The sequence below is a fragment of the Castor canadensis genome, chromosome 1, assembly GCF_047511655.1.
Source record: "Castor canadensis chromosome 1, mCasCan1.hap1v2, whole genome shotgun sequence".
Lineage (NCBI taxonomy): Eukaryota > Metazoa > Chordata > Mammalia > Rodentia > Castoridae > Castor > Castor canadensis.
This window is the reverse complement of record NC_133386.1, coordinates 190,876,117-190,902,886: the sequence shown is the minus strand read 5'-3', so window position 1 is coordinate 190,902,886 and position 26,770 is coordinate 190,876,117. Positions and strand designations below refer to the sequence as shown.

The window sequence follows — 26,770 nt, the reverse complement described above, 5'->3', positions numbered from 1 at the left end:
TCATTCTATTCAGAATGACTGTCATCAAGAACATAAACAACAATAAACACTGGCAAGGATGCAATATAAAAGGAAACCTTATACACCTTGGGGGGATAATGTAAATTAGTACAACCATAGTACTTTCCATAGTACAACTACGGATATAGTATGGAGGTTCCACAAACAACTAAAATAGAACCAGCAAAGGATCCAACAATAGCACTCCTGAGCATATATACAAAGGAATGTAAATCTGGGTAAAATAAAGACATTTTCACACCCTGTTTTTGCAGCACTATTCACTATATCCAAGCTATGGATATAGCCCAGATGTCCTAAAAGAGATGAAATGAATGAATAAAATGTCATGTTATTCAAACATAAAGAAGAATGAAATTGTGTCCTTTGTAGGTAAATGGATAGAACTGGAGATTATCAACTTAGGCAAAGTCAGGCAGTTTCAAAAAGACAAAGGTTGAATATTTTTCTCTCATATGTGGAAGACGGACCCAGAAGATAAATGTGTAATGTATACATAAATAAAAATGTATATTTATATTTATACACTTTATACATGTGTATGAAAATAAAATGAGGAAACCTGTTGAAATTATTTTAAGTAGGGGAAAGGAGAATGATGGGAAGAGTGAATCTAACCAAGGCGCATTGTGAACACATATGGAAATGTGACATGAGTCCCCCTGTTGCAACTACTATATGCTAACAAAGCTGTTAATAAGGAAGATTACACTTTATACTATAAAGTAAGTATATATGCTGTTTTCTGATGACATAAATTTACATTGCAGTTTCCCCCTGGCATTGATTAATTTGGCAACAAATCAGTAAGAATTAAAACTCAAACTTTGCTACAGATGTTCATGTATTCCCAGGGGAAATACAGAAAAATGAGTTTTGCTAATTACATGCTCGCCTAACATCAAAGCCTGAGGGATGTAGAGTTGGAGATTTAACTCCAGTCTGTTTCCCAGTATAATAAAACACCATCTGCCCCGTGTTCACCTAACAAAGAACCTCTCATCTTAGGTAAGTTCTTGAGTTTCCGAATTTAAACATACTAGGTTAAATTGCGTACTATTTTGAAAAACAAATGAGATATATGAAAATGAATGACTTTTGAAGTTAACTTAGTTCTGCACATTTGAAATCTAATGATGAAAAATGAGATTTTGAGCTGAGAACTAGAACATTGCCTGAACGTGTTAATACCTACAGAATAATGCTTTATTTTTACCCTTTGAACTTGTTAGTATGCACAGAATAATGTCTTGATGATGTTCTTCTAATCTAGATTCATACAAAAGCCTTAACTCATTATGTCATTGTGTAGGCAAGTACATGAATTCAGGGAATCAATTTTGTTTTTTTGAGGTGTTGACAGATATACATTAAAAATACAATTTGTGAAATTTCAATTCCATGAGAACCACATTCCATGGTGACCTAGGCCAAAATGCCACAAATATCCATGTCCTGCATTCTAATTCTCACATATCAACAAAATCATACACATGGAAATTCATGAAAACAGATATAACTATACACACATGTACATACATACACACATTGTATATTTGTGTGTATATATATATATATATATACATTTATAAGAAAACTATGTACTTCAAAACTCCTTATCTCTTACATTGTTTTTATCTTCTAAATATAAAATTCCACTTAAAGTCTGGTATGTATATTTATATGCTATGCTATGGTGTTTTTTTTCTTCATTCTATTTTCTCTTTGAATTATCTGGAGTCTCCCATTTTGATTTCGGGATAACCCAACAAATAGGCAATGAGCATTGTGACAAATCATAATACATTTCTTGTAGAAAAAGTTAATGGTATTTTCTTTTTGTCTTATCACAAGTAAACAGCAAATATTATTGAAGGATATGTCCACTGCTTTTAGAACTAACACAGTGTTTATTTAACTAATCATGATTTTTGAGAAACATCAAAATAACACGTGCAAGAATATTTTAAAGAAGAGCAAATTTCATACCTCGATATTTTTAATCCTAGTATCTCTAAATCTGGCATTTATTTCATATTGTTTTAATTTGTACTGAGATTTCAGCACATTAAAAATATTTTTCCAAAAATAAGGAGCATGAGGCCCAGAAAACTTTTAAAATTCTTTTAAGAAGACACTTCTTCCCACATGAATGACTACTAGATTTTGCTAAGAGTTTCTTAACTGCAATGGAAAATTTTTATTATTATTATTATTATTTTTGTCAAATACATCCTATTTAAAGAGTAAAATGAGACTGGGTATTTTTCAGAGAATGAAAAAGAAAATTAGAGGTTTAATAATGTTATGTCTTATAGATATGATATTGACTCACAGAATAACTAATCTTGTATCTTTTATTTTATTGACTGTTTTTTAAGTTTACGCAAGAACAAAGGAGAATGGACAAGGGAAATTGCTCGTCCTTGAATGAGCTTATTTTCTTGGGAATTACTAATAACCCTGAGATGAAATTGGCGCTATTTGTTGTATTTCTACTTGTTTATCTCATTAATCTTCTCGGGAATGTTGGAATGATCATTTTAATTAGAGTAGATTCCCAGCTTCACACACCAATGTACTTTTTCCTCAGCAACCTCTCTTTCTGTGACCTCTGGTATTCCAGTGCAGTTGGACCCAAGATGATGGTGGACCTACTTGCTAACAACAAATCGATTCCTATTGTTGCCTGTGCTCTGCAGTTCTTGACCTTCTGTATATTTGCAGATGCTGAGTGCATGCTGAGTGATGGCTTTTGACTAGTACAAGGCCATCAGCAACCCCTTGCTCTATGCAGTGAACATATCCAGCAGGGTGTGTGCCTTGCTCATGGCTGGGGTTTACCTGGTGGCAAAGGCAGATGCTTTGATACATACGACATTGACATTCCGCTTGTGTTTCTGTGGGTCTAATGAGATTAACCATTTCTTCTGTGATGTCCCTCCTCTGCTATTACTCTCTTGCTCTGATACACAGGCCAATGAATTAGCAATCTTCACAATTTTTGGTTTTATTGAGCTAAGTACCATTTCAGGAGTTCTTGTCTCCTATTGTTATATCATTTTATTAGTTTTAAAGATCTGCTCTGCTGAGAGCAGATTCAAAGCTTTCTCCACCTGTGCCTCCCACTTAACTGCAGTTGCAATTTTCCAGGGAAATATGCTCTTCATGTATTTCCAGCCAAGTTCTTCCCACTCTCTAGATCAAGACAAAATGAACTCACTGTTTTATACCATTGTGATTCCCATGTTGAACCCCCTAATTTATAGCCTACGGAACAAGGATGTGAAAGATGCCTTGCAAAAACTAAAAAATAAAAGGTGGTTTTAACTAATTTTCTGATGTAATCATACACACATATTCACAGTGGGTGTTGTTTCTGTTATATCATATTGCATGACACACAAGAAAAAATTATATCACAGAGTTTACTAAAGGAAATATTTGTACTCTCATGCAACTGTAAAAAAAATTCATGAATATCCAAATCTGTCATTAATAATTATGTTTATTTAATATGTGGTTCTCATTTTCTATGGAAATTATTCTGACAGTTTAATTTGTGCTAAAGTTTATTTTTTCATTTAATTGAATTTTCTGTATGATTAAAGATTGTTTGCTAGTTGCCTTTTAACACATTTACGTGCTTTGTTTTTCACAGGATTTCCAGTAGTTTATTCACTGGTGAATTTTGTATTGTAGTGAAATATGGACCTTAACTTTGCACTCTAAGGAGCTCCAACAATCCCGAGACAAAAATAAATGAATAAATAAAAATGATTGTCTAAACTCCAGAGCAAAATGTTTAAATCCAGGGCAAAGACTTCTCTGGATGGAAATATTGATTCTGTGATCAAAAATGATGCTAATCAAAAAGAGGACACTTTCTATGCAAGGCTTCATTATTTAGAGAAGCCTTCAGTGGACAGTCTCATATATAGAAGCAAAATACGTCTACCATGTTAAGATACAAAGAGTAAATTGAATGGCCCTGTTACTATCCATATAGATAAATCCCCCTCTTGGCTACAAATACTTTCTTCCTTAAAACATTAGTATATTTTTAGTTAAAGTTTGAACATTCAATACCTGTTGTCTAAAGCACTTGCATGAAGCATGGAAACAAATGGGAAAACAAACAAATAATAAAGTTCCAAATAAAATGCCATTTTGGAGTGCTCATCAGAATTTGGTAAAACCAATATAACTGAGATTAAAATAACATGCACACACAAAATACAGCTTTTGAGAAAATACATAAAATGGTTATGGACTTAAATATAGTAAATCTATAAAGAAATAGATATTAAGTTCTAAATGTAAACAGCATCCATGTGAGTATATTCCTGATATATTTCTTTTTTATCCTTTTCTGATACATATTTGTGATGGTTAAACCACTGAATGACAATCTTGAAAATGTATGACTCTGGGTCTAAGTTTGAAAGCCCATTCAAGATACAGCAGTGCTACCAATTTTTCTATTAATGAAAAGTGAGGTTTCACCGGGCCTCTCAAGTTTCACAACTGCTAGCATGGAAAAACCCTTTCTGAAACATTTCAGAATAGAAGTAAATCCTAAGGAGTTCCTCTGCTTTCACAGTGGCAGGTTGTGGCACACTAGAACAAGTTAGAAGATATCATGGTGAAAAAATACCTATGAATGATTCTTGACTTGTGTAAAAAGCTACCTGCAATTCCACCTGAACCATATTTCCTCTGTTAATCCCTAATCTTTTCCAGTTGTGACCTATGATAATAGCTATGGTTTGTTTCCTCATGTTAAAATCTGAACCACCAAAATATTGGTAGTAAGACATGAAGCACTTGGGACATAATAAATTTCAAAAGACATAGTGCTCAGAAATTGCATCAGTGCATTTTTAATATTCACTTGAGAGTTCCTTGGTCCCTTCTGCCAAGAGGGACAATAAGACAGTGAATATTGTATTGCCTATGAACCAAAAAGTGGCTTTTTACTATACATCAAATCTACCCAAGCCATTATTTGGAATTTTCAAGAATTGTGAGATGGGTTTTTGATGTTATTTATAACCCACCAAGTCTATGATACTTTTATAGTAACTCAAACACAGTAGGAAAAGCAGCAACACAGCAGAAAATATTTGAATGGTATTAAAAACGCAAAGTGTTATAGCAATGGATTTTCATTAATTTGGAGGACACTAATTTTTCTTCAACAAACCTATCTCCTCATATTTTCACTTGTTTTGCAACATTTAAATGGTGATTTGAGCTATCTATTTGTTCCTTTTATCACATGTATGTATAAGCTAAAGAGAAGAAAAATTAGCCTTTTCACTGCTTCATGTCCACAGTTAGGTAAAATAAAAAAGACTAAAAATTAAAATCCTATGCAATGATGTACTAAAATACAATAAAGTGATTTGATTGTGAGCTTTATTATGCTGAGTTTACAAGGCCAACGCTTGTCTGTTTGGAATCACTTTTATGAAATTATGATTAAAATGAAATGGCAGATGGCCTATAATCTTCTGTGTTACTCTTCTACATAAATCTGGAACACAGCCTCAAAGACTTTGCTGTATCCTATAATGTATATTTCAATTCTTACCATGTCATGTCCTCTTTAGTCTCTCGAAATCACATCATTCCTTAATGTCAAGCAATAACCAATGGAAAATATTATTAAGTCAGACATAATGGTTTGAAAACACAGGCATGTTTAAGAAGATAAATTTAATTTCTGCCTAAACAGAGTGTAACCTGTAAAGGATTATTCCCTGGAAAGAGGTAATTGCCTAATGAGTAAATTTGTTTAGACCAAAGATAATTCCCAGTCCCTCTAGTATGTATTAGAAATGTAGATAAAAGTAGCAAAGCTCTTAGGTAACACAAACACATTGGTGTCTTCATTTTAATTGGTAGTAAATTATCATAATCACTTAGTTTGGGCTTCCTTCAGCAATGAGTTATATAATAGTAAATTTACTATCTTGATATCAACAAAGTCACCTAAATGCAGACCATAAAACATGATAAGGAGTTGTAATAGATCACTAAGGAAACAATTCCCTTAATAAAGATTGTATTCCCAATTTTAGCTTAAGATATAGTTAAGCCTTAAAAGGATTTTGAGAAAAGACCAATACCCCTTTCTTCCTCCAGACAAGGTTAGGTAAGACACATAAATTACCTGTATTTTTTGTGTATATATTTCAGTTTTTGATCTTGGTTGTTATTTTTTGCACAAGTAAATTTTTTATTTACATGTTTTGAGGTTAAAAGAGTAAATTAACTGTATTAACACACAGTTGAAGAACTAGGTGCTCTTCAATGATATATATAGTATAAAATATACCTCAGGACACGATCAATACAAAAAGTTCCTTCCAAGGCTTGTATGCTTCACAAACCTCTAGAGGACTATTTTATTCATTTTCTATGTACTTCCTGGAATTATATGATACAATAGATCTTTTTACACTTAAGTTAAAGGAAATCAAAGTGTCCAGCTATGATACAAAAACAGACTATATTTAATATTTCTTAAGTATATTTCCCTATACTTATGAGATTATACAACTTTACTGGTTACTTCTGGATCTCACTTTTCTATTGGATTAATCAGGTTGATAGAGATGGAATCAAAAGTTAATATTTGAAATATGTGATAATGATAGTATCTATGGAGATCAGTTAAATTAATTTATAAAACATAAAATTTGGTAATAAAGCAACAATAGTTTATATTTACATTCATACTCCTCACTCTCACAAGTGCAGTGTTGAATAAAGAGGCACTGAAAAAGCCTCTTTATGGAAGGAAGGTAGATCCATCCTTATGTGCAGAAGAATGTGAATACATATCTCTTTGCCATGAACAACTTCAATGACTATTCTAGTCCAATCAGACTAGAAAGTATAAAGGTCATTTGTAGCTGTAGGAGATAGGGCTAGACGCAAAATTCAAATCTGACACCTCTGAATTATCAAGAACTACTATATAACACTACAAAAAAAGCTATTTTGAAAATGAATAGAACTTATCCAAACACACCTAAAGTATACATGGTTATAAATTTTATATATATATGCATATATATGAACTATAAAAGTAGCAACAGATTTCAATATTGCTGATTTCTATTTTTCTTAAACATTTACCAGTCTGAAAGCCTAAATGCATTTAACAACACACCTCTGTTGATCCTTACTCATGCAGGTCTCTATGCTACAGAATGTTGGAAAGCAGAACTACACATATATGTTCAGATAGTAAAAATCCCAGACTGTGCAGTAAGTATTGTAGAGATCTTACAGCCATAAAACGATTGAACTGAGGGTATTAGGTATAAAGTTGAGGGAAAAGAATTATACAATGATTAATAAAAAAAGCAGTTTGTTTAATTACCATAATGTCTAAATTAGAAATGAAGGAGATTTTTTTTCAGAGAGGGATGAAACCCTTGATGACCAATGAAGACTTGACCACCTTGAAGTAGACGACCTATTTCAATTTCCTTAGATGTCTGATTTTCATAGAAGAGGGTATGATACATGATTTCCAGCCAACATACTGCTAAATAAATTCTGGTCAGTTTCTGACACTGATCAGTTTATAACAAGAGTAAAGAATTGAAAGTTCAAGCTTTGATTAAGTTATTGCAGTATTCTCAGGGGGAATGCTGAGTCAGGAATATAATTAATAATGTTTGAATAACTCCAAGAGTGAGAGATTGGCTTAAGAGATTCAAACCTCAACAGTCAATATGTGAAAATAAAATGTGATCTACATTCCCATTTCAGGAAACTTGAGTAGTAGTAGGTTTCTTATATTTAAAGAATGTAGTACAAATGAAACTTTACTTAATTTGGAAAAGTGGAGTAAAGTACTATGGAACTCATAGATGAATGATTTTATACATATTCACTAAGTTAAATAAACTGCAATATAACACATAACGATATTTTCTTCTTGGACCTGGGTGAATTTGAGTAACTTCACTTTTATAAGGATTATAAAGATTTGTTCATGAATATTTTAATCAAAACCCATAAGTAAAACATTCATTTTATATATCATTCCTCAAGCTGGGCATGGTGGTTTGTAAGTAGGAGGATCACTGTCAAAGCCTGCTTTAGGCAAAAAGCATGAGACTTTATCTAAAAAAGTAACTAAAGCAAAAAAAAAAAAAAAAAAAAAGGCTGGGGTAGTGATTCAAGTGGTACAGAGCCTAGAAAATATGAGACACTGAGTTCATACCCCATTACCACAAAAACAAAGAACTCTGAAAGTGATATGTCATATTTAAATTTAACATTTGTTCTGGTTTTATTCAAATAATAATAATAGATATAACATGTTGCAAACACTAATATTGAATTAAAGTACAAATTGACCATATGACATAATATTTCATACAGAGGAAATAACAATAATACATTTTCAATTTCCATATGTCAAGAAATAAATGGCAGACATACTAACACCCCAACATACATAAGTAAATGAAAACATGGACAAAACCACCAGAAGCCTATATACCTCAGAACCATTTATAGTTTGCCTCACCATTTTCAGTTTAATTAAAAGCTCATTTTAAGAGCCAATGAAAGCAAATATATTTGTTATAGTCTTGTTCCTACATGTTTGTTTATCACTGCTCTTTGGCTATTACAGGGATTCACGTTATTTACACAAAAGGATTTTAAAACTTGTGGCAAACTAGTGGTGATGGTGCTACAATCATTCAATGTAACATTTCATTTTTTCAGTTAATCCTAATATCAAAAACAGTATTGTAACAATTTTCATTTATTAACTGATGTACAATGTTATTTTCAGGGATAAAATTACTTGGGTTACCTGAATAATATAATAAATATAGTACTTTCTGTAAAACAACATATGAGATGTTAAGTCTTGATTCTTCTGGCTTGTCTGACTTGCATTGATATTTCCTTTGTAGCATTTATTCATTTGTAGATTGATTTCATTTGTAGATTATTCAAATGTACTGCATGAGAATGGGTGATAGAGACCAAGACAAGTCACAGACTTCAGGAATTACATCTAGGATTAGAATCCAAACTTATCAACTTCTCTTTTTTTTGTTTTTACTTATCAACTTCTTACACTGGAAATTTTCAGGCTTTTTTTTTTCTTTTAGTGATAATATTTCTCTAACAAGAATTTTTTTCTCAGGGTGAGAAAATAATTCACAGAAAGAAATTATGTTCCTCTGAATAACATTTTAGGATGTCTTGTGTAATGAAAAATCCAAATATATCCTTTTATATAACTTCTGTAACACTTTATAAAAAGAACAAACACAGATGCACAAGACAAATTTCTCATCATTAATTGAAGTCTTCTTTTGGGGAATTACCAGTAACTCTATGATATAAATGGGTCTTATTCACTGCATTTCTAGTTACTTATCTCATTATTGTCTTGGAAAATCCCAGAATGCTCATTCTAATCAAATGGGTTCTCAGCTTCACATTACAATGTTCTTTTTGCTCAGTAACAGCTTTTTGTCTGAAATTTGCTCTTCCACGGCAATTGATACCAAGAAATTAGTGGACCTTCTTTCCAAAAAGCGAAGTAATTCCCTCTGCTGGCTATGTGCTGCAGTTCTTCCTCATCTCTATCTTACAGATGTTGAGTTCATGCTGTTAGCAGTGATGGATTCTGACCAGTACAAGGCCATTGGCAACTCTTGCCCTATAGAGACTACACTAGCAGCAGGGCGAGCTCCTTGCACATGGCTGGAGTTTAGCTGGTGGGAATGGCTGATGCTTTGATACACACAATATTTATATGTTGTTTATGTTTCTGTGGAGGAGGATCAGAAGAAAATAAACTAGGCCTGTGTTATGATAAGGTAGCAGGGAGGAAGGGATGGCATAGCAGAGAGATAAAGCCTAAAGAATTCAAAGGTGAAGAGGGTCACATAGCATTAGGGCTAGGGGCCACTAAATAACTAGGGTGAAGTGACCTATAGAATTACATGTAACCATATATGGTTAAACCTTGTGTTTTTATTTTTTTAAATTGCTTCGGTAACCTGCTTGCAAGGGTACATAAGGTGACACCCTCTTTGTTCTTAGGGCTCAGCCTTTGGACATGAGTTGCTTCCTGCTAAGTTGCCTCAGTGTCTCATATCTCAGCTAGCAACCTCCTGCAACAATACTGGTATAGGATTCAGTGATACTCACTATTGTTGGTTTTATTAAACTCAGCACCACGTCAGGAATTCTTTTCCTACACCGTGTTGAATAGTTTCTTTCTCTTCATTTCAACTAGTGCATGTTAACTGTGCAAAACAGGGTTTCATAATTGTAATCTCTGAATTGCTGGTTATATTGAGGTTTTAGACCAATTTTCTGGATGCAAGAACATTTTCATTTCTGTAATCTACTTAGTGTTTACATCATTTTAATTATGGATACTTCAATAAATTTTCAAAAAGCAAATACTATTTATTTCTAGAGCTCAGACAACTACAGGATTTTGTTATTTATTCTTTAAATTTTTCCTGTTTCTCCTACAGAACATATTTTCAAGCTATGCTTGCAAATTTAATACAGAATAATAGTCTAGTAGAATAGTTTACTATGTAAATATTTATATTACTGAAATTACACTGCTGTGCTCAGACAACAGAGATTAGTGAGCCTGGTTTTCCTTGGTACCATTCTTTGAAATTATTTGACAAAGGCCAATGACACGTCCATAGAGCTATCTTCTGAAGGACTGACATTATGAATAGATAATTGCTTTTGATGATTATGTTTTGGGCACTAGTGACACCAGGGATGCTGTGACACCAGGGATGACTAATATTGAAGATGTTTTTGTATTTTGTTTTCTTCATTTGTTTGTCTGTGATGTCCTTCACTCTACCTTGAGTCTTTCCTGTCCACTACTAGAAAAAGCCTTTTTTCTATTAAAATAGATTCATTTGTGATATAAATTACATTAACCAACTCCCATCAACATATTTTTACCTAAACTCTTGCATTGACAGGAAGTGAATTGAAATTCCAATCCTGTCAAAATACACAGTAACCTGAAAAAATGAGACATCCCTGGACGCAGGAAAGCAATTTAAGAAAAAAAAAAATTGAACTTGGAAAGAAGTGAGAAGAAAGTACCTACATATGGCTCTATTGTCTCCAAATAAGACTAAGAGAAATACGAATCCTTTTGGGAAGACAATAAACTACTTTATTCAATATTAAGTTAGTTTAGAGGAAAATGATTTGCAATAAATTAGGATTGAACTTTGCCTCACTATTTCCTGCAGGTGTACATTTGATATTTTTGTGTTGGAAACCTCATACACAAATGAGAATGAAATATTTAAAATTAATACTTGACTAAAAATCACTTTTCTCAAACTTAAAAATATTAGTGTTATGTAATTTCATCTCATGAGTATTCAACCTTTGAAAAAAGCCAGGGGAAATGTCCATAAAAATAAATATGACAGGCAAACAAAATACCTGCTTAAAAGCCATAACCTTGTACTCTGAATTTTCAAAAGTAAAATGAAAGTACTTGGAATAGTAGATCTCAGAAATTGTTACATTCCTTTTCAGATACAGAATTTGTGGTCTTAGATTAACCATGCTAAGACTCATGATGTTCAGCTAATTATATATGATCATTGTACATTTTCTTGATAGATCAATGAAGAGTATTCATTTAAATATCACATAGAAAGTTGTGCTTGTGTGTGGAGTGCAATGATTCACACACTATAAAGTAACACTCAGAAGACTGCCAACCCAGGGCTGGCATTTTGTGCAATTTCAGGGGGCAACAATTGAATTTTCATTGTGCTTATTCATGTACAATGAAATGTAACCTGAATTCAATTTTTATTAACACCAATATTAATAATGCCCAAGGGACAGTTTACATAAATTAAAAAAGTTTTTTAAAGATAAAATCTGTTTTATTGTTCTTCATTCAGAGATCTTTTATGAGTGGTTTCTATGGATTCAACATAACCACTGTCTATGACATGCTAGAAATTCATTCACTATATCAATTTACTTCAAAGAAATTCTTGGCTATCATAAATTATGGATGTATTATTTCATACACATACACTTTACAAAAAATAATACAAGCCAAATGGCCACTGTAAAATAGATAAAATAAGGTATTAATAGAGGAGAGTGCTTTGCTTCTAATCATAATACACAAAATAGCACAAGTATATTTTTTCTGAACACATTTTAAATTTAAAAATTAAAAATCCAATATTATAGGCAACCAATTCTTTGCATTATGCTATTTGTTACCTTTAATAAGCAAAATACCTTTAATACTTATGTTGTGACTGTTTCTGGCATGATATTTGTGTGTCTGTGTCTAAGTGTGTGGGTATGGTTTTTTTTTTTGCTTTATGACATTTAAAAATGTTATTCAGTCTTTGGTGAAGTGGCTGCTGGTAGACTGATATCATTACATTCATGCTAATGTGATACAAATTGGGGCATTTATCAGACAGGAAGGGAGAGAAATATTCTGCATTTCAAACTCCCTACTCTACTTGTGTGAAATACTGGATGTTAAATCATATTGTTTTCAGAGCCATCACTTAGTCCTGAGAGACCAAAATTTCCACACACAGGGACCAGGTAAAGAGATGGTTATAATCCAGGTCAGTAATGAGAGAATGCTGAACACTGCAAATGTTGCTAAATCCTGTAAAAAAGTGAGTAATTCTGGGTCAGGTAATGAAATTGTTTACTGTTCTTTTCATTTATATTATGTAATACTTTATTATTTTAAAACTAAAAGTACGTATGAATCCAAATGAGACTATGAAATTTAATCCAAATATTTGCTTTAGTTATTGTACTTTTGGGTATTTTAATATTTATAACTAGAAAATATGGAACAGATAAACCCTAACATAGCTTATCTATATGGTTAGAAATCGTTTACCACTTCTATCACTTAATTTCAGTTTCAATGGTTTTAAAATGTTTTCATATTGACACCCAAATCGTTACTTTTAAGATCTATCTATTGGGAGAGATTTTTAAATGAATTTATGTCAAAAGTGACTACCTACACACTGATCTCTAATTTTTTTCACATTTTATCCTTTTTTGTTCAGTGACATTCAATTCCACTCTTCTTATATCTCCACTTCATAGGGGCCATTCGTGAAACAACAGGTCTATTTTGAATAGAATACATCAGTGGGCCCTATAATTCAGTTGTCTTCCCTAGGACTACAAATTATTTTTAACCAAAAGTTAGAGAATTTACTGGTATAAATATAGGGACCAAGAAAACATTGAAACTCTATAAAAATGTTGGGAGAGTTGGAATGAGTTCAGTTCAGAAGCAATGTCTCTGGGGTATGGAAAGGAGTACGTGAGAGCTTTGTATCATGTGTTATCTACATCTGATTTGCTGTGACAAGACCATTGGATACTGGTTGATTAGAGCAGGAAATCACATGAAGCATATCATAATCCTTTTCTACTCTTTCTTCTATCTGTTCTACTAGCATCTATGAAATGCAGTGTAAATTTTTCTTCAGAATCCTGACAACAAGATTAACTTTTGAAGGTCCATGTCATGAGCTCTGCAAATTGTTGTCTAATTGCTCAGTCTTACAGCTTATGCAGGCTCTTCTACCTCTGCCTCCAGGAGCCACAAACCTTACTCTATTGGATCTTTAACATAGTTGTCCATAGTCTAGTGACAATGGGATGCAAGTCTAATATTGAAGCTGGATAGGATCTAGTCAGTTAAGAGGAAAATATAAGAATGCCATCCGTGAGAATATCTCCTTCACTGCTCCACAATTTTAGATGAGGTCTGGAGACTAGGTATTCATTACCTGCAGTTCTGACTTAACTATGCTTGTCTACTGAAGGGTGCAAGAACATTTCTACAAAACTGAAAATGTCACATAACTTTCCATAATTGTGTGGAACAACTATTTGTAACATCTCTCACTTTTATTTTTGGAGATATTAAATTCCATTTTTTCAAGTTTAAAAATACATTTTTATTAAAAAAAACATATGTGAAATATCTCATTCTGGAGATAAGAAGTCACACAAAGGTCTATGAAGCTATTAGAATTAGCGTTCTAGTCCGAGGACTTGTAGGAGGCTAGGAGGATCAAGGTACACGTGTTGCTCTCCATGGAGCTGATTTTTTTTTGCAAAACGATTCTTTCGACTCTTATGATTTACTAATTCTTTCACAAATTTTCCAATTGCTTACAGTTTCCTCTGTCTTATTTTTATACTTTGCTGTGAGAATAAATTTGAATCTCATTTTCCATAAAACAAATTGAACTCTGATTTATAATTCAGTGTATGTAATTAATTTAAAAAGTTAGGCAATTCTACCACATCTGCCATATTTAACCACTTACAATAACACACACACACATCTTATTTTTTCATGATTTACTCACTTTTTCATAATGTGATAATAGTATAATAATCTGAATAAAAAATAATGTTGGGGTATGTAAACATTTTCTGCACAATTCCTTCTAAGTGACCTCTGAAAATAGCCCAAAATTTCCCTGAGAGTAAATCACTCTGCTCTGAAATCCTACCTTAGTCTGGCAGTTTCAAAAATATTATCATATTAACTTTGAATCACTCACCAAACTCAAATAAAAATAAATATTCTGGATGTTAAGTAATTGAAGCTACAGACCAGCATTTTTTTTTTTTGCCTTTAGACTTGTAGGAGAAGTCCAACCATAACAAAGCTACTATTTTATTAACTTAAATAAGGAGAAACAAAATTGTTTTGAATACAGACATGATCTTTTCTGTTTTCTATAAAACACAGCTATAAATTAAACACTGTAGATGAAGGTCTATAAGTCTTCGTTTATATCTTCATCGTTACCCTGTAGCATTGGGGAATTTCATCCATAAGTTCATCTTCCTCCCAGACAGTACAAGAGCAAAGACCAAGTCATGTTCAGCTTGAAGATATTAACTTATTTTTAAAAATTTTTTATTATTCATTTATTCACATGTGCATACACTGTTTGGGTCACATTAACTTCTTAATCTATTAGAAAGAGGCACTAAAATTAATTAAAATACTACATTGCATTTATGGGAACAGCTTGATTTAATTTAGATGACTGTGTGCTACAATCTCTGTATCAACGTCCATATACATGTTGCATATCATTATCATCTTATTGGCTTTTAGTTAGGTGTGTTTTCAGTAGAATCAGCTTAAATTCAGCAATTACAGCATTATCCTGTTTTAAATTTGTGCAACAAAAGACCACCAGTTGAAGTATGAACACAGTATGGTTATGATGAATCCTCACTTCATTTCCTTTTTCCCACTCAGGAATTTCCAGATCTGAGAGATGACAGTTGAGAATTACACTGACTTTACTGACTTTGTATTCTCAGGACTTCCTGAAAGACAGGACGTGCAACAGGGGCTCTTTGTGGTTTTCCTACTTGTTTATGGTACAATTTTGATTGCCAATCTTGGGATGATTCTGCTGATCTACATGGACACCAGACTTCACATACCTATGTACTATTTCCTGAGTAATTTATCCTTCTGTGATGTCTGCTATTCCTCCACTGTTTCTCCCAAGATGTTGGCTGATTTCTTATCTGAGCAAAAGAGGATTCCATATAATTTATGTGCCATTCAAATGTACTTTTTTGGAGCCTTTGCAGATGTGGAGTGTCTCATGTTCGCTCTCATGGCCTGTGATCGTTATGTGGCCCTTTGCAATCCTCTTCTTAATACAATTGCAATGTCCCAGAGGATCTGTACACAGATAGTGGCTGCTGCCTATATTGTAGGCTTGGTGGATTCAGCAATCCACACCTCCTTCACATTTCAATTGTCCTTCTGCAAAGTTGAATGTTATCAATCACTTTTTCTGTGACATCCCTCCCTTGCTAGCCCTCTCCTGCTCAGATACATCCGTCAATGAGATAGTGATGTTCACTTTTGGTGTCTTTATTTTGGGGTGCAGTATTCTCACTGTCCTCTTCTCCTACAGCTACATCCTAGTTACCATCTTTAGGATGATCTCAGGAGAGGGCAGGCAAAAAGCCTTCTCTACATGTGGTTCCCACCTAACAGCTGTGGCCATATTTCATGGTACACTCTTGTTCATGTATTTGCGTCCCAGCTCTAGCTATTCAATGGACACAGACAAGATGTCCTCTGTTTTCTACACAGTTGTGATCCCTATGTTAAACCCACTTATCTATAGCTTAAGAAATAAGGATGTGAAGGGTGCTCTGAGAAAAGCAATCAGCAACAAATTCTGCTTTTGGTAAAACTTTGTTTTCCATTCAAAACTTCTTGAATATTCTGAGAATATGTGCTGGTATGTTGATATTGGTCATCACCCAAACAACCTTCATGATATTTTCCATTCTTTTTGAGTGCACACAACTTGAGTATAAGGCTCAGCAATTACTGGCTTTCCCTTCTCTCTAAAAAAGAATGTTTAGGGTGCTCTGGAAAAATTCATGAGCACTAAATTTTGTTCTAGGTGAAAGCATGGATTTTGTCCCAAATGATTGATGATTCTGGGAGTAAAGTTCCAGTATTTTCACATAGGTTCTCACCAATGAAACTTTGAAGGAATTTTTCATTTCTTACTTTGTTACCTGAGTTGAATACAAGGAGTAGTAATTATTGATATTCATCTTGTCCCAAAACAGAAGAGTCTTTTATCCCTCCCTTCTTCACAGATAATCAAGGTCTCAAGGACATGTCATAAGGTATAGCATCTCTTCTTGTAAGACAATCAACCTGTTCTTTGTAAGTTAATAAAAACTATTGTAACAAGTATAGTTACTGATTCAAAAGATAACTTTAGAGAGTAAGATTAGATCTTGTTGTATTTTTTCTATATACTATTATTCTTAAATTTCCATCATAACATAAGTAAATAAATAGTTAATAAATAAATAAGGATGAACAAATTTTCAATTTAAGACTCAAAATTCATAAAAACAATGAGCTTGCCTCTTTCTTTCATTGCTCTGCTTTGCTATTTACTATGTTGTGCTGCAGGATCCATTCAAACAATTATTAAACAAGCAAAGTGTTGTTCCCAGCAACACCAGTGCAAAAAGGACCACTTAAAAATTTAACAGAAAAAATATATCCTCTCTCCCTTCCTTTCATTTCACTGCACTGTGTTCTCTTTATAAGAGATCTAACTCCAGATCTTGACTTTAGACTATGATGAAATCTGGTAGGAGGACGCACAGGAAATCAATGTGAGTCAATGCCCTGTATAGCTATCCTTATCTCAACCAGAAAAAACCCTTGTTCCTTCCTATTATTGCTTATACTCTCTCTACAACAAAATTAGAAATAAGGGCAAAATAGTTTCTGCTGGGTATTGGGGGGGAGAGGGAGGGGGCGGAGTGGGTGGTAAGGGAGGGGATGGGGGCAGGGGGGAGAAATGAACCAAGCCTTGTATGCACATATGAATAATAAAAGAAAAATGAAAAAAAAAAGACCATATCTCAAGAAACAAACAAACAAACAAAATCTGGTAGGAGGAATAGTGTCAGTGGAAGGAAAGAAGTTTCATACTAAGATTCTGAAATCCTCATTAGTTCTTCAAGGCACCTCACAGTGTGCTCATGTACTTTCTTTCTTGCCTTCACTCTGGAAGACACATAGGTTGCTATTGACAACTGGACCACAACTGTGCAACAGAAGCAGATAGAGAAAGTCTCTGGAAAGAGGCGTCAGTCTCCCTCAATGACCTCATAGCACAATTCTATAATATTATTGAATATTAGTTTAAATTTTAACTGAAATGCTCAATTGCTACAGGTAAATTTATTTTGTATATTCTTGCATATGAAAAATATGCATATTGTATAAAAATGATTCTCAACCAAATATTAATAGTGATCATCTCTGAGTGGTTGTATGTTAGATGATGTCATAGTATATTCTAAGGTCCAATGTAGTTAATCATATGTGTATTCAACTGAATAATGAATCCTATCATTAAAATATAACCCATTTTCACCTTCTCATGTGCATTCATTTTATTTTCAGAACATGCATGGTTGCACAGTTTTCCATTTAAATCCTCTTCCTGAATTTCATATATCTTTCAGCTGCGAAATGTGCTAAATATTATATTCTTCCAAATATCATAAGAACAAACCAATTTTAAAAAGGATGAAATTTCAGCAGGATATTTTTGTTGCATTTCAGAATTAAAAGTGTTTGTAAGAAATAAATATTTCCCTGTCTTTTCAGTATTTGTTCTCTCTAATTTGAAATGACATACTTGTTCATAAAATGCAAATCATAGGATTTTAGTCACTGTTGATTATCTACCCAAATTAAGATATTTAATTAACATTAATTACATTGATACTATCCATTCAGTGTACTTGTCCAAATAAATTATTCTATATGCATGCTTTTAATATTAAAAATTGCATTTATATTATCAGAAACTAAACACATTTGTAATTAAAATTGCCTCACCTTCCACATATATGTTCTTTAGTTTTTCTTTAAAGACACTAATTTAATACCTTTTATTCTTGTGCAGGAATCCATGGTTTGGGGGATTACTTTGTTTTGTTTTCATTTTAAGAAAATTATAAAGATCAGAGAGATTTTAGAAAAGGATTAGGACTTAGAAGTGAGGCAGACATGTCTATGAATTTATGTCATAATAAACTATGAGCTATGTGACTGTACTGAAGTCTCAAGGTGATATTGTTTTCCTGTTCAACAGAATTTAATATAATCATTTTAAGATTATATCTATACATCTCTATCACTAACATGATATATCTGATATTGGTTATTAGAGTCCTGTGATCACACTCAACTGACTCCTAGGGACTTATTTCTTACTGAGAAATGAAGGGATGTTTCAGTTCATAACACTATATGAAACAGTCTCCAGGCTCTTGTTCCTGTCCTCAATGGAGCCTGCTGATCTAGCTTGTCAGACAACACTTGCAGGTTCTTGCCAAGGATATGTCTGTCTATCTCTGGCTTTTTTTGTCCTGTCTCTGCCTTCATCCTTGGTTAAACCTGAGTTCAGTAGAGACTTCTTCATGGCTACCTGTGCTGGAACACCACTCCTCAACTCATGCCAGGTGGTGAAACTACACTATTGAACTAAGTCCCAGACCCCACATTTCCAGGAAGTGAGTTTAGATAATTAATTCAACAGTGCCTCATTTTTTATTATCCTCAGTGGTACTGTGCCAAGGCTCATGGCTGAAATAGCATAATTAGCTACAAAGAATCAACATCTATTTTGGTGAATGTGCACATATATTTCCTGCTTCCTATTCAGGCTAAAGTACTTCATTTTGATCAATCCCAAGACACCGTTTCTGTTTTCATCTTGAATTATTTCATTGGCTGTGGCGCTATTATACTGTTGTTCTCTATAAAAAACATCATTTTAAGGGTCTTTATTGGCATATATTACTTTATGGAGGTATTTATTGTATCCCCTCCATATTGATTGCTCAAAGGACTTTTGTCATAATATTTCACACATGAATATATGGTACTTTATTTAGTTTAATCCCTCTATTACTCTCTCTTTCACTGCCCCCCCACAACCTAAATATTCAACAGCTTTCCATCTATTTCATTAAACCATCTTCTTAGTAATGCAGTGTATTTTGATATTATCTATTCTCTACCCTCTCTTGTCTTCTTCTAGCTCTTCCTACTCCTCTCAAGCAGCTCCAGTATTCCAAAAAAGTATACATTTATATAGACATTTATCTTATAGGTCTATCTCCCAATTATGAGAGAAACATGTGACCTTTTTCTTCTGAACCTGCCTTTCTTCTTGTAGCATGATGATCAGTTTCATCAACTTACCTGCAAATGTCATTTGTGTTTTATGGCTGAAAAATACTATATTGAGTCAACACACCATATATTCTTAATTTATCAAGACAGCATCTGGGCTTTTTCCATAGCTTGTCTATTGTGACTAGTGAACTAGTAAACATGGGTGTGCAAATATCTATACGGTATCCTGATTTACATTCCTTTGAATATATACCAGGATCTGATATCACTGGATCAAATGATAGGTCCGTTTTTAGTTTTCTAAGGAAACTCCATACTGTTTTCCATAGGGTTTTCACTAATTTACATTCACAAAAACAGTGTACAAAGGTTCCTTCTTTCCTCCTGCACCTTTGCCAGCATTTATTGTTTGTGCTGTTAATAAGAGCTATTTTGACTCGAATGAGGTAAAAATTCATTTTGATTTGTATTTTCTTTATGGCTAAGGATGTTGAACATTTCTTGTGGTCCAGAATATTGGGCATTTCTTCATTTATTTAAAATATATATGACCTTCTTGTTTTGAGAATTGCCTGTTCAGTGAATTTGCCTACTTACTGTTGCTTATTCTTTTGGAGTTTAGTTTTTTGAGGTACCTATATATTCTTGTTATTAATCCCTTGTCAAATGTAAAACTGGAGAGAGAGAGAGAGAGAGAGAGAAACAGGGAGAGACAGAGGGAATATGTTATATTCAGAAACTGGAGGAAGTGTCAGAAAAAATACAGGAGTTAGTATTTGAGGAATACTTTTAGAATGAGTAGGATTTGGACAGGTAAACTATAATCTTACATAGTTATATGGAAATCAATTTTATTGATAAAATGTCTTCCTGAATTACAATGATTTTCTTTGACAGACAGACAGGGGGGTATGCTGTGTCCATGACATCCATTACTGAGAGTAAGTCTAAAAGACACATAAAGAATAAAGAGAAAAATTAACTAAGGTTATTAGACATCAGAGAATAAGTGAAAGGTAACTGTTCCCCTGATGTAAATGCTTAATATAGTTTTTACTTTAAAAAATAACAAAAAAATTGCCACAATATAAATGATCTGTGAAGATCTTAACACTAGTGTTAAGCTCTGGCCCTATTCTGTGATGGGGACTTATTATCCATAGGTAATCTTAGAGTATATCTATATTAAATTGTCTTTTATAACAAAAAGAGCTAACTCAAATATTAGATATTGTTGAAATGATCAGATTCATTTCATCTTAAGCTGAGAAACAAATTTTAGCTAAATATTTATCAATAGGCATTTTTGACACCCTTGTTATTTGAGTTATATATTAGGAGGTTCATCATAGCATTAATTAGGGTAGCAGACACTGAAGTCACTTTAATAATATTGATAGAGTGATCTGTTTTGGGGCATAGATAACTGAAGACCAGTGTGCCACAATAAATAGGAATCACAAGTATAGAACTGTTTTTTTCTTTCCTCTTCAGAACCTGTTCTGAGGAAGTTGCTATAATACAGACATAAAAGAGGACCAACATCGCAAGAGGTAATTTCCACCAATACTCATGAAAATAAATTACAATGATGTCATGCATTTAAGTGTCAGATCAGGACAGAGGATCAGAGAGATTTCACAAAGTTGTGGCAAATGTTTTAGGAGCAGAATGCTAGATGGAAAATATTAATTATGTGAAAAATTGACTCAGCAATTCCCTCCACACACATATGTAATACTGCATGTGCAAACTGGCAACAAATCATCTTGCACATAATAATGGTGTAAAGCACTATGTTGCATAAGCCATTGTAGCCAAGAGGAAAAATTTTGTGTCAGCCAAAGAGAATAAAAACATAAACAAGCAGCACAACCATTACAAGAGATGGTCTTTTTTTCAGAAATCAAGTTGAAAAGCAACTTGGAGACAATGATAGAAGAGTAGCATGTATCTTGAAGGACAGCATGCAGAGAGAAAAGTACACTGGGGTGTGAAAGTGGGAAATGTTTGTGATTAGTAAAAGTCACCTTTGATTTCCCATCATGGTAATAGAGTAGATAGGAAAAAAAAAAAAAAACACGGCAAAAGTACTCTGGAATTTGTGATGATCACAAATCTTGGGAAAAAGCATGGTCTTCACAGTACCATCCTCCAACCTCATAATCTGAAGTGCTTCAGAGTTTCTACCTTGTGATAGAGTCAAAATTTAAGTATTCATACCCATTTGGACAAGACACAATAAAAAATAAAAAGAGAATAGTGATTAAATAAATATAACAATAGCTCTGAATCTACAGCACATCAATAGTAAATAGCTACACATTGTCTATTTTCTAGAAATTAAATCATCAGTATGTCCACTCTATTATTTAAATTACCATCACCACCATTCTATGGGCTGCAAAACTCTAAACCTGGGATTTACCTTTAATTTACTTATCTCTCTCATCTATCATCAATGTACAAGTTTGGTGGAGAATGAATTTGTTTTGTCAGACATCTAATTAGTAGTAGCATCTACTTCCTTTTGTGTTTTTGTTTATCTCTACAATACATAAGATTTTTGTTTTTCCAGGTGAAGGTGAAGCCTTGTAAAGTGGTTAGAAGCCCTGTGATTTTCACTTTGAGATAAAGCTCCCCCATAATAAACTAAGGAACTCCCTTCAGTTATTTGAAGTCCACTGATAAAAAAACAGAGCAAAGATTCTGAATTACTTATTTCACGGACTGAGTCTTTTTGATCAGTAGCTATTAAACCTTGCACAAAATTACTGACCAAGTTTCAGTTCATCATCTGGAATATGGGAATGATAGCACTTCCATGATGGAAGCACTGCATGTACTTAGTATGGGAGTAGCTGGGCTACTCCCATACCAGAAATATGTGATTCAGGTGTACTGTTAGAATCCACATTTTCAGGTTTAGTACTCAGGACTGAAGAGCAGAAGGAAGACTGAAGCCACATTGGCCTTGGTGAGTCCCTGCATATTCTCCAATCCTAAGATCAAGACTGTGTGGCCCCATTGCAGAAGGTGGAATATGTCCCTGCTTCAAGTCTGTGCAAGGGTTCATGTTAAATTGATGGCATTTATTCATTGGCTCAGTGAAGTATTTTTCTAATAGAATTATGAACCTACCTGTCCATCGTTTTTTTCATGGGAAATTTTTTTAGTTATTGTCATCATTGATAACTATGGGAGATGAGGCAGTGGAAGTAGGCCTTGACATAAGCACGGCTATGTCAAAAGCCTCTTGGCTGATAGGTACGGACCCAGCCAAGGGGAAGCAAGGTTCAACAAGGCTGCCTTGCAAGAAAAACAGGGCATGCTGACCTGGGCAGTACAGTCTGTACTAAATAACAACACACCATAGCTGCCCTGCTCCTGCTGCCTACTCGACTGGACCCATGAGAACTGGACCTTCATTCCACTCCACTTTCCCACTCATGCTGTGTAAGTAAATGCACCTGGAGGCCGAGGGGGTTGCTGACATCTCTCATCAAGAGTGTCATGCCCACCAGATCTCAGCTTTCTCTATGTCTGTCTTTTTGTTTTTTTCTTAATCCTCAGTCACCCCCAGTTAGGTCAATGGACATATCTGCACTGGTCATGAGGAATAGCAGCCTAATAGTAACATGAATATTAGTAGAAAATGGGGCTGAGGCAAGAAGACATTTCCAAAAGCAATAGCAAGTCAAAGAAAATAATGGAAAAAATAAGAAAGTAGATAAAGTAATTGGAAAATGGTGAATTGTCTTCTTTTCACTGGAATATAGGGTATATAGGTTATATTAATAAAAATTTCCCTCCTGAGAAACTGAATTATGATAAATACAATGAAATGTAGCTTAGGGAGATCATATTAAATTACATATTTTTAACACCTTGCTAAATAAATGGTGTCGTCGTATGTGCAACTGCATGAAAACTCAAGTGATTCTTTGTTCAATTAAATATAAACACATACACATTATTTTTGGTATAAATGGATGATTTTAACGGTGTTTTTTAAAAGGAAGTTGTATTTCACGCATGCTTAGAAATTTAAATAGCAATCATAATCTATAAAATTATGGACTCCTGAGTGCACTGGCAAACAACTGTAATTCCAGCTAATCAAAAAGAGGAAACAGTGGGGCACTGGTACCTCACACCTGTAATTCTAGATATTCTGGAGGCAGAGATCAGTGGGATGGCTTTTTGAACTCAGCCCCTGGCAAATAGTATTAGAAAGCCTATTTTGAAGAAAAAAAAAACTGTCATAAAAAATGGCTGTCAGAGTGGTTTAAGCAGTAAAAGAGAATATATAGCAAGCATGAAGCCCTGAGTTCAAACTCCAGTACTGACAAAAAAAGGACAGAAGAAAGGAAACAGGATTATAATTTGAGGTCAGTTATGCCAAAAGTTATTGAGGTTCTCTTTCAAGTACAAGCTGAGCATGATTACTCATCCTTGTTATTCTGGCTATTTGGGAGGCAGAGGCAGGGGATTAACAGTCTAAAGCCAATCTACACAAAGATAGTTGGAGATCCTATATGAAAAAGCAACCAAAAGCAGTAGGACTAGAGGTATGAGTTAAGTGGTAGAGTACTTGCTTAGCCAGCAGAGAGCCCTGAGTTTACACACACACACACACACACACACACACACACACACACACACCAAAAACTCCATCAAATTCCTTTTTTTTAACCTGAATATTTCTTTAAAAGTGACACATTCATGAGTTTACACACACACACACACACACGCACACACAGGCTAAAGAACATGTTTTACAGAATGAAATTATTTTCTTTCTTATGAATAATAATTTTTGGGATATCCAGAAAAGAAGCCCTAATCTATTGTCTCATTTTACAATTTTCTTAAGTTTAGAAGAAGAAGAACAAATAATGTGTGAGGCAAATTCCTCCACATTAACTGAATTCCTTTCTCTTAGAAAAAAACCCTGGGTTGAAAGTAGTTCTATTCCTGAATTTCTAGTTGTCTATACCATTGTTTTGTCTTGGAAAGATTGTTTATGTCATTCAAAATTAAAATACAGTGCTAGGCAAGGTGGCACACATGTATAACCCCACTAATTTGGAAGGTGGGGGTAGGAAGATCACAGTCCTAGGACAGCCTGGGAAAATGAAAAATTATCTAAAAAAATAATTAAAGCAAAAACAATGCATTATGGACATGGATAAAAACACAGAGCTCTTGCATGACAAGCATGAGGCACTGAGTTCAAAACCCCAGTACTGTTTTGAAATGAATGAATAAAGTACAACAAAATCTCAAGTAAGTGACCCAGTAAAGTCCATTGTTGTGCTAATATTCTCTCTAGCACCTTCCACTCTGTTTTTCCTCCCAAACTCTGTCTCAAACCTGGTTAAAGGTTCATGTTAGTAATTCATCAAGACTCTCCTGAAGAATTAGTCTACATTTAGGCATCATGGTTCATGCCTGTAATGCCAGCTACTCAGTAGGTTAAGACCAGGAAGATCACAGTTCAAGGTCAGCCCCTGCAAAAAAAAAAATGGTAGCATGGTCTAATTTGAAGAAACATTGTAGGGGTGGTGGCACCCTACTATGTGGATGGTGTATGATGGAGAATCATTGTCCAAGATCAATTCCGGCTAAAAGTACAAGACTTTATCCAAACAATAAAGATAATAAAAAAGGACTGCCAACATGATAGAGTACTTGCCTAGCAAGTATGAGGCCTCAGTTCAAGCCCTAATACAACCAAAAAATATAATTATATACTTATTGATCTATATATTAAATCATAACTTCTAATATGTGACTGTGAATGTTCATTACTCTAGAATAACATGTTTTGTACTATCCTGAATTATGACTGAAACACAAAGTGGAAAACCAAAAAGTGAAAATCAATCCATGCAATGCTATTGTGTTTGTTTATATTCTATGAAATTATACTTAACTAGAGTATGATATAGTCTTTAAATATATATTATATAGCATCAACAACCATGATGCAGATTAGTAAGTAGTGTATCTACACAGGCACTTAATAAAGAGCATTTGTCTAAATACACAATCAATGTTTGACTACTCCATTGATTCTGTTCAAATTTATAATGTCAACATATTGGGAGAAGCTAGTTGAGAAAATATTGATATGACCATACATATGAAGAACTGAGGAAACTATGACAATCAATAATCCATTAAAACTGTATGAGCCAAAGAAATAGACTGTCTTGGCTATTCTACTTGACATTAAATGTTCTCCTGTGAAAACATACCAAAAAGTAGGAAAAAATCAAGAGGATCCTCATATTTTCTAACTGGAATTTGTGGGAAAGCTTCACAGTTTATAGAAAAATTGACAGAAAAAAAATCTGGGGAGAGGAAAGATAATTTTGGAAAAGAATCTTGAAGTTTTTCCACCTGTGCCATATGTACTAAATTTAATCATGATCTTTCCTTATTCTTTCTTATGAGCAACAATATTGTGGACAGCAGGTTATGAGAAGCCTATGAGAACTGGACATAAGCAAGCTGAGGTGCAGCTCAACTGTTTTTCCTAAGATTATCTGTAGGCAAATATAGGCACAGCCCTGGCCACAGAAGAGGGAAACGCAGAACAGCTGCTTCTAAACTGTTTATTTTCAGAGAAGCAGGAAGGCAGGTTTTACCTGTTACAATGTCATGCCTCTTTCCTAGAACCTCAGTTCCACCCTGTTTACCACTGGGTATAAAAGACTCATTGAAAGAGGGCCCCAGGATTTTGTCTTGGGGCTTTTGCTTGAGGCTTTTGCTTTTGGGCTTTTGGCATTTTGTGGGAGGCTTTTTGAAAGGAAAAGAATTGCTGAAGGAGAACTGCTGAAAGAGGATTGCTAAAGGGGAATTGCTAGCAAGCCTGAGGGCTGAGATTTTAAGAAAGCTAAAGAGAATTTTATACATAGGCTT

At 33.8% G+C, this 26,770-nt stretch overlaps 1 protein-coding gene and 1 pseudogene across 1 annotated transcript; both read left to right on the top strand.

Annotated features, from left to right (window-relative positions):
- The first annotated feature begins 2,417 nt into the window (after positions 1–2,417).
- Positions 2,418–3,351, top strand: LOC109676789 (olfactory receptor 5W2-like; annotated as a pseudogene).
- A 12,050-nt stretch (positions 3,352–15,401) lies between these two features.
- Positions 15,402–16,341, top strand: LOC109676024 (olfactory receptor 5AR1-like). The gene is given in 2 exon segments (XM_020152560.1): positions 15,402–15,908; positions 15,910–16,341. Coding segments are annotated over 2 exon segments (939 nt in total).
- Positions 16,342–26,770: the final 10,429 nt, after the last annotated feature.